The 10180-nt window shown below is 37.4% G+C and overlaps 1 protein-coding gene across 1 annotated transcript in view; it reads left to right on the forward strand.

The window, feature by feature from the left end:
* Nucleotides 1-10180, forward strand: part of ARIH1 (ariadne RBR E3 ubiquitin protein ligase 1) — a gene marked incomplete at its 5' end in the record, with an annotated part of 104473 nt that overhangs the window by 50996 nt on the left and 43297 nt on the right. Inside the window, one exon of the mRNA XM_015566702.1 lies at nucleotides 4087-4231. Coding sequence (XP_015422188.1) covers nucleotides 4087-4231 — 145 coding nt within the window. The remainder of the gene's footprint in view (nucleotides 1-4086; nucleotides 4232-10180) is intronic.

Genomic DNA, 10180 nt, shown 5'->3' on the forward strand with positions numbered 1-10180 from the left:
CTGACTGAGGGGTGCCAGATGCCAGGCTCACGGCGGGCAAGCGCAGCTGCAGCGGTGCGAGCCTCTCCCGTCTCCGCGGCGGTGCTATCGAGCGGCGGCGGCAGTAGGCATAGCGGGGCCAGAATGAGTGGGAGCCAGGCTGAGGGACCCCACCGGTGCACGAATCTGTGCACTGGGCCTCTAGTAATTAAAATAAAAGCAAAACAAAAACAAATTTTTAAATTTTACATTTCTTGTAAAATGGAACTTAATCTAATAAAGGAAAAAATTTCTAGGCCTACTATGCCCAACAATATGAGTGGATTCTTAAACTCCCCAATCTGTTCATCTGGACAGTATTTGAAAGTTCTTTGGCAGCTTCTAGAATGAATCAAAAAGCTGTAAACTTCAGTATATACTGTCTTTAAGAAATATTCTTAAAGCAAAGGAATTGAGATTTATTACTGTCATTTATCTCTTGTTATTTAAAAAAAGAAATTGAATGCTTATAATAAGATTCTTCAAGATACTAAGGCTATAACAGTCATAAAATAGTCATCATGAGGTTTAAATTCTAGCAGAGAAAACAAAATAAATAGTAATTACGGAATTAGTAATGTGTTGTTGGCAGGAGTGCAACGTACTAAGAGGATGTAACATTAGGGAATCTTAACAAATTGGGGATAGGGGGTAGAAGGAACTGGCAAAAGAAGACTTATTTGAGGAAGTAAGGTTTATGATCTTTTAAAGCTTGATATGAAATCCAGAAATCACAACAGGTTGCAAGATAATTTGTCTACATAACAAAAGTGGCAATTAAACAAGGTTGAAAGGCAAGTTAGAAACTGGGAAATGAAAGCAATTTGTGAGACAAAGGGATACTCAAGTCTAGATATATTTCCCCCTATCATATGGGCCAACATTTTAATCTGGGATTGTTTATATGTGGAACAGCTGAATGTCCCTCAGTATAAGGTTGTTTAAATAAATTATAGTACATACCTACTATGAAATACTGTGCAACAATGGGTAAAAAACAATCTAGACTTATGTTCATTGACAAAGATACCTGTTAATATTGTTAGTGATCCCAAGACAGAGAATCTATCAGACTGTCAAACCTCAGAGGGAAGGCAGGGGAGGTTGGGGGAGAAATCAACCAAAGGACTTGTATGCATGCATATAAGCGTAACCAATGGACATAGACACTAGGGGGGTGAAGGCACGAGCCGGGGGTGGGTATGGGGGAGGGTTGGGGGAATAAGGACACATGTAATCTATACTAATATTAGAGGAATATGCAAATTGTTCAGGGCACCGTCACAGTAACAGTAATGACTGAACAGCAGGCTGCGTGGGGCGACAAGCAGGGGGTTAGTGAGGGAAGACCAAACAACTGAACAGCAGGCTGCATGGGGCGACCAGGCCGGCAGGGGGGTTAGTGAGGGACGACTAAATGACTAAACAGCAGGCTGTGTGGGGTGACCAGGCTGGCGGGGGGTGTGCAGTTGGGGACGACCAGGCCAGCATGGGAGGAGGCAACTAGGCTGGCAAGGGGGGCAGTTGGGGGTGACCAGGCCCATGGGGGGAGGCAGTTGGGGACGACCAGGCTGGCAAGAGGGGCATTTGGGGGTGACCGGGATGGCAGGGGGGGCATTTGGGGGCCATCAAACAGTCAGCCTGGTGAGCAGTTAGGAGCCAGCGGTCCCAGATTGTGCGAGGGATGTCTGACTGCTGTTTTAGGCTCGATCCTGGGGATCAGGCCTAAACCAGCAGTCAGACATCCCCCAAGGGGTCCCGGATTGGAGAGGGTGCAGGCTGTGCTGAGGCTCCCCCCTCCTGCACACAAATTATTTGCACCGGGCCTCTAGTACCTTAATAAAGAATGAATAGATAGATAAATGATAGAGGAATTGACATTGACACACCACAACCCACACACAAAAAATATTGTTCATTGAAAAAAACAGATAATAAATCAGGAATACAATATTATTTTTATGAAATTATAGGCACATGTCTATTTTATTGTGTATGCATACAGTGTTCTCTGGAGTGTTCAAAAAGTGTTAGGAGTCACCAATTTTCTATGGTCAAGTTTTGGATGACAGAAGTTTGTATTGTCTTGTGAGCATGAAAGTTTTTTATAAAACGTTATTTAATTGGTTTACCTATTTATTTTTAGTGTTAGCTTCATATGCTTTCTATTTAGCATCTTAGGCTTTCCCTTTAGAGTTAAAATTCATAGGAAAGCATTTGATATTGTGCTCCATATATTTTGATTAGCTAAATCATCAGGGACAATTTTAACATTATATGGGCTCCCCTTTTATAATGTGTTGACATTTTGATTGATAACTTGATCATTTCATTGAAACATACTGTAGTCAAGGGACTTTTTTATAAAAAGACTAGAGGCCCAGTGCACGAAATTCGTGCATGAGGGGTTGGGGGTGCTGTCAGCCCAGCCTCTTCATTCTGGGATCCCTCGGTCCCTCACTAACCCCCCTGCTGGCCTGGTCATAGGCAGCCATCTTGTGAGAGCATGAGGGTTAATTTTCATAATTACCTCTTTATTATATAGGATAGCATATTTATACCTCAGTGGTTGAGCATCAACCTATAAACTAGGAGGTCACGATTCAATTCCAGAAGGTTGCAGGCTCAGCCCCTATTGGGGGGTGTGCAGAAGGCAGCAGATCAATGATTCTTCTCACCATTGATGTTTCTCTCTTCTTTTCCCTTCCTCTCTGAAATCAATTAAAAAATATTTTTAAAAATTTATTAGTCTTAGGAGAGTTCTCATTTCCGTGATTTTTCTGGAGATACAGTAAGTGCTTTGACACAAACCCTGAACAAGATCTTCATTAAAAATATTAGAAATATTTTTTTTCTTTTTTTTATTCAGAGAGGAAGGGAGAAGGAGAGATAGATAGAAACATCAATGATGAGAGAGAATCATTGATTGGCTGCCTCCTGCACGCCCCGCACTGGGGATTAAGCCTGCAACCTGGGCATATGCCCTGACCAAGAATCGAACTGGTGACCTCTTGGTTCCTTGGTCGACACTCTACCGCTGAGCTACACCCGGCTGTGCAGAAATCTTTTTTGTGAGTATTATTTTTTATTTAACCTAAGTACATTCCGTTTGTAACGAACATTGTAGTTATTGAAATCTAGTCTTTACAAGTTAAAAACTAATTAACCAGATTCTGCATTAATATTTTTGCTGGTTATATTTATTCACAGATTGAAAAGTTGTGTTTTACCTATTGCTTTCCCTTAAGAATATTAAGATATTTAAGGAAAACAGGGACCATGTCTCAGCTGGATTAATGGGGAATATTATGCTACGTATTTTCCACTGTCTTCTGTCAAGCCATTTGTAGTTAGTTTAGTTGAAACTCTAGAAGTAGTATTTTATTTAGCATGTCATGCTTCTTGACATATTAAATAGTGAACTACATAATGTATATATAGTTATGTATTTTGCGAAAAGCTAATATATAGACTTTAATATAAAAATATTTTAAGGTATAACTTTTTGTGTTTTTTTTCTCCCCTTTTCCTAGTAAATTAAAAGTATTTCAAGGAATATTCAGAAAGCAAGTTTGTTTTGTAAATGAGTCATGTAATTTCATTTTTTAAATATTTTGGAGGTGGAGGTGCACTTGGAGGTTTACTTACTAATACTATATTTAAACTGGTATAATAAATTTTAATAAAAAGAATTTATTTATAAATAATATGGCCTCACCTTTTAAAATAGCATTACTATGCATAAAGTATCACTAGAGATAGTACAACTTTCCTCCCTAAGTTTTAATTATAGTACTATTAAAGTACTAATAGTTTAACTTCTCAGGATAAAAGCAAAATAAAAATAACAAAATAGCAACAAAAACTCAACCTGCTTTCATACTTGTATACTTCCACTTGCTACAATTTGAGCTATATAACTCATTTCCTCTGAACAAACAAAGTTATAATCTTGGTTTATTTTAATTCAGTTCATTGCTTATCCCTATAGAAAATCAGGTTTTTGGAGAGCTCGCTCTAACAGTGTGCTATTGCTGGGCTCTCATCCTTTCTGTTTAAATAATGCAGGTACTTTGATGGAAACCTGGAGAAGCTCTTTGCTGAGTGTCATGTAATTAATCCAAGTAAAAAGTCTCGAACACGCCAGATGAATACAAGGTCATCAGCACAGGATATGCCTTGTCAGATCTGCTACTTGAACTACCCTAACTCGGTGAGTATCTGGTAGTTTAAGGCTAGCACTGACTCTATTTCAGAGGGTAAATCATCTTTCATTACTTAAACAAAGGAGGAAGATCTGGGAGTCTGGGATTGTATAAAGCAGTAACCTATAAAAATATAAAGGATAAAGAAAGGACGAGAAAGAAGAAGACCCTGTTCTATAGTCCTCTTCTCCCCTGTTCTATAGTCCTTTTCTCCCCTATTTGTTTTTTTAAGCAGCAGTTTACCCAAGTTTTCATTACACATCTAAATATTTTCTGAGCTTATTTTACCACCACAGGAGAATTATGTAATAGGTAGGCAGTGAGTAGAATTATTTTTCATGCAAATTAAAAAGAGATTTAAAATTAAAAATTTTAAACTATATATATACAAAACACTTATAAAATGTCTCTAATACTGTTTCACTAGGGAGCTTTCAGGATTCTTCATAACAAAAGATTTTCATGCCCTAGTCAGTTTGGGTCTGTCACTGAAGGGTCCCAAGTTCGATTACGGTCAAGGGCATGTATCGTTGCAGGTACCTAGGTTGCAGGTAACAAAAGGATTTTCACTTATATAGATCTATTATAATGGAGTTTCTTAAAAACAGCAAGTGGTGTCAGTTAAAGCAAATAGTAGTACTAATTAGTTGATGTTCCTTTTAACTAAAAATACCCCTCTTAAAATCTGTTGAATTTAGGTGATTAACTAGTGTGTCTAGTAAAGAAGTTTTAGGCTTAAATAAACATCATCTTTCTATGAAGGCCTTACTTTATTAATAACCATAGGAAAATTATATTTGTGGTATAGATGTATTCAGTGACTTGGAATTTACCTCTTAAAATGTTCAAAGATGTCTGAGAAGCTGTTATTTATATAAACTATCAAGATTTGTAGGCTTTCTTTTTGTAGAAATAATTGCTTTATGTGCCAGAGAATTTCAATTTTGTTGATAAAAATAAAGCATTGATAACAAAACAAAAAAAATGTTTGAAGATATCTGAGAAATAATTTAATTCTACAGTAATTAAAACTATCTTGTTTATATTCTCTGCTTTAATTTAAGCAGCTCTTTCTAATAATTACTATAGAGTTTTATCTGTGTATCTTTAAAGAGGTTTATTTGAAGGGAACGAATTGTTTCACATGTACAGGTACTTAGAAAAGAGGTTTTAAAAGAAAGTTAATTGAGCCTAGCTCTCATGGTTCAATGGTTGAGCATTGACCTATGAACCAGGAGGTCGTGGTTCAATTCCCTGATCAGGGCACATGCTTGGGTTGTGAGCTCGATCCCCAGTAAGGGAGCATGCAGGAGACAGCTAATCAATGATTCTCTCTCATCGTGATGTTTCTGTGTCTCTCTCCCTTTTCCTTCCTCTCTGAAATCAATAAAAATAATTTTTTTTGGAAAGAAAGTTAATTGAGAACTCAGAAAAATAGTAAAATCATGTGTTAAAATGTCTAGTTGATAAAGGGATTGAGTTTTCAAATTCTCAAGTTTTGGTCATAGTTCTAACATTATGCATTTAACTTTGGATAGTAAATTATTTAATCTCATTGAATTTCAAGTTTCTCTTTTTTTAAAAAATATATTTTATTGATTTTTTACAGAGAGGAAGGGAGAGGGATAGAGAGTTAGAAACATTGATGAGAGAGAAACGTCGATCAGCTGCTTCCTGCACATCTCCTACTAGAGATGTGCCTGCAACCAAGGTACATGCCCTTGACTGGAATCGAACCTGGGACCTTTCAGTCCGCAGGCCGACGCTCTATCCACTGAGCCAAACCGATCAGGGCTCAGGTTTCTCTTTCAAATGGGTTGAATATGATATTCTTTCACATCTTTTAGCCTGAAAATTGTATGTATTCCCTCTCCTTAAATCATGACCTACCTTGAATATAAAAAACCCACAAAAAAACAATTAGCACTACTATTAAAAATACATTAAAGTCATGTTTTGATCATTTTGGTATCTTTCTTTAACATCTCTTTGCCAGTTGACATTATATAGTGACTAGAGGCCCAGTGCATGAAATTCTTGCACTCAGGAGGGTCCCTCAGGCTGTCCTGCGCCCTCTCACAGTCCTGGAGCCATCATTCGTACATCCTTAGCACTGCTGTGGAGGTGGGAGTGGCTCCCACCAACACCGCTATGTCACCAGCTGTTAAGCCCTGCTCAGGGCTTTTGGCTGAGCAACACTCCCTCTGTGGGAGCACACTTACCACCAGCTCCTGCATTGAGCATCTGCCCCCTGGTGTTCAGTGCACATCATAGTGACTGATCATTCCATCTTTTGGTCGATTTGCATATTGGCCTTTTATCATATGGGATTACAGTTTATAAAATGTCTGTGAGGTAATACTTAGACCCAACTAATTTGTCCTAGGTCAGTGGTCGGCAAACTGTGGCCCCTTGAGTTTGGCTCTTCCACAAAATACCTTGTGTGGGCATGCACATACAGTGTGATTGAAACTTCGTGGCCACACTCAAGGGGCCAAAGAGCCGCTCATGTGGCTTGCGAGCCGCAGTTTGCTGACCACTGTCCTAGGATATACAAGCGTTCCTTATCTTGGCATTTCCCCTTCTGCTCTATTATAACCACTTCCTCCTTACATTTAAATCTTAAATGTAATTTTAATACTGGAGCAATCTGCTTACAAATATTCTGTGTAACTTTCTCAGTGCCTTTGGTATATTATCTAACAGTCTTAGCCAATTATAACTGGAGAATCATGACTGGAAATTTGCAGTGTAAATTTTGCTTACACTTGTAACTGGAGAACCCCCTATTGATTTATTTATTCATTCATTCAGCACAGCAGGCACTATTTCTAAGTGTTTGAAACACAGTGGAGAATAAAGATATAATGCCTGCCTCAGATAATATACAGGTTAGCTGTGCAGATAAATAAAATGCCGTATTAGAAAGAATGGTAAGTGATTTGATAGGGCATGATACTGTGGGAACATGTTGGAGAGACCCCTAACCTCATTTTGGATCAGGGAAGACTTCACACAGAGATTGACATTTGAACTAAACTCTGAAGGTGTGGTAGTTACGATGGCAGATAGCTCTGAGCCACATATGCTGTTGATAGTTAGGAAAATGTAGCATGCAATACAGAAGCCAGAGAAGAGAATAGAGAATACACTCCCAAGAGTAGTAAACAGTCCTAAAAGCTTCAGTAAAAATAATAGCAAGGTGAATTTGGAATTAACATGAAGTTTATTGCTGATCTTGGGAAGTTATTTTTACTAGTGTAATAGTGTGGTAAGATATAAAACCATACTGCATTGGCTGAGGTGTCATTGACCTGAAGGTGGGGAAGGAAGTGGAGGCAGTAACAATAAACGAAACTCTTTTAAACAAAGTTTGGCTATATAAGTGGTAGGACAAGAAAGCAATAGAGCAACATGGGTTAGAAAGTTAGTTGAGTTACCGAAACTCCCAAGCATTATAAAAAATATAATCATGATGAAACTAGGACTTCTTTTCTCATGGTTTTTATTTTTAAAATATATTTTTATTGATTTCAGAGAGAAAGGGTGAGGGGGAGATAGAAACATCAATGATGAGAGAGAATCACTGATCAGCTGTCTCCTGCACACCCCACACCAGGGATTGAGCCCACAAACCAGGCATGTGCCCTGACCAGGAATTGAACAGCGATCTCCAGGTTCATAGTTCGATGCTCAACCACTGAGCCATGATGGCTGGGCTTCTCATAGCTTTTACACTACTATAAAAGGATAATTTTAATCTCTTCCATTTTGAAACAAAATTTTCCCTGAGATAATTCTTTGCAGCTTTTTTAATTGGCTAGGTGATTTCTTTACTTGCACTACTCCCATGTTTCCATTCCCACTACTCGTTTCAAACACTGATACTTGCCTTTTATTGTTAATGTAAATCTTCAATACCTGTATCCTTCTAGAACAGTGGTTCTCAACCTTTCTAATGCCGCAACCCTTTAATACAGTTCCTCATGTTGTGGTGACCCCCAACCATAAAATTATTTTCGTTGCTACTTCATAACTGTAATTTTGCTACTGTTATGAATCGTAATGTAAATATCTTTGTAAACATTATGACCTTTAATCTCTGTCTTAAGGATTCTTATTTGAAAATAAATAATAAAGCACATGTATTTTCATTGTTACAAATTCAACATAATTAAAGCATAGTGACTAATCACAAAAACAATATGTAATTATATATGTGTTTGCCGATGGTCTTGGGCGACCCCTGTGAAAGGGTCGTTGACCCCCAAAGGGGTCATGACGCACAGGTTGAGAACCGCTGTTCTAGAAAGTAACTTCAGTTTTATAAAGTACCACATGAAAACGGTTTTTCTTTTCTCTCTTTTTTCTTACTAAATGCTTCTGATGGTTTGGTTAACTGTTCTTGGTGGTCAAAACAGTTACCCGAGGCTTTGGGATATTTTTTAAGATAACCCCCCAACCCATCCCCAGTGGGAACTTTATAATGCTGTTTTAAATCAAATCAATAAGATCTAGCTGTACGAAACCCTCACTTTACTAGAAAATATAGATAGCTTGGGCTCAATATCATTTTTATGAAGTAAAGAATTTGTATTTTCTAAGAAGATTTGTTAAACAGATAAAGACAAAGTTGAAGACTGTGAGAGGGGTAGTCTACCCTTCATACTACACCCAAGCACCTCTGAATCTTTTTTCTCCTGAGTACACTGAAAACGTGATCTAAGTCCAACTCTATTTTCCTTTTAAGGCATTCCATTTTACAGACAAAGGAACTGATATTCTGATTATTTGTTCAGTCTTAATAAATAAATGTTTCAGTTTTAGATATTATATGGGCAACTTCTGATGAAGGAAAGATAATTCTTAATGTTCTTAGTACTGTTTGACATTAGTTGCTGTGTATGTAAAATGATGAAGATAAACAAAACCTTTAAAGAATGTGTATTGTTCCTTCAGTTCTTTTTCTTCAGGGCCATTAAGATTTCTTAAAAGTTATTTATTGATTGATTTGATAGAAACATTTATTTGCTCTATTTATTTATGCATTTTTTGTTTATTATATGTGCCCTGACTGTGATGGATCCCACAACCTTGGCATATCAGGATGATGCTCTAACCAACTGAGCTACCCAGCCAGGGTCTTTCCAGGACCATTAATTGTTGTTGTAGGCAATATTTCATGTATTTTTAGTGTATTCTTGGTCACATTTATTTGTGATGTAAACAGGGATAAGTTTGATGAATAGGAAGTCTGATCCTCTAAGTCAGGGGAAGGCCCAGAGAACCAAGTAGGTAAGTATAAGTTAGAAAGGGAACAAGTATGTCAAAGGGGGGTGGGGGCAGGAAAATGAGACAGGTAGATACCCAGCTCTTAAGCATAATGAGTATGTCTGTACACCACAGGTTAATTTTTGCTTTATCTTTAGACATGCATGTGTGATTTGTTTTTCTAATTTATCTTATTTAGTCTTATCTATTGAATCAAAAAATTATTGAAAAGAATTCTTGAAATAATAAAAAGCTTCCTGTTTATCTTTTGATCTTTTATGGGCCATGGTATGAAGTCCCAAAGATAGAGATGTTGCTTGTAGTCATTACTTTGTAAACATTATAACCTTTAATCTCTGTCTTAAGGATTCTTATTTGAAAAGAAATAATAAAGCACATCAGAATGTGCATGTTTTTAAATTATGAATAAAACATTTTAGAATTGTTGATATATTACTATACTATATTTTGTCCTTTACAGAATGCTCCTTCTCATTATATTACAGTGGTTCTCAACCTTCTGGCCCTTTAAATACAGTTCCTCATGTTGTGACCCAACCATAAAATTACTTTCGTTGCTACTTCATAACTGTAATGTTGCTACTGTTATGAATCGTAATGTAAATATCTGATATGCAGGATGGTCTGAGGCGACCCCTGTGAAAGGGTCGTTCGACCGCCAAAGG

This window comes from Myotis davidii, unplaced genomic scaffold (assembly GCF_000327345.1).
Source record: "Myotis davidii unplaced genomic scaffold, ASM32734v1 scaffold52, whole genome shotgun sequence".
Classification (NCBI taxonomy): Eukaryota; Metazoa; Chordata; class Mammalia; order Chiroptera; family Vespertilionidae; genus Myotis; species Myotis davidii.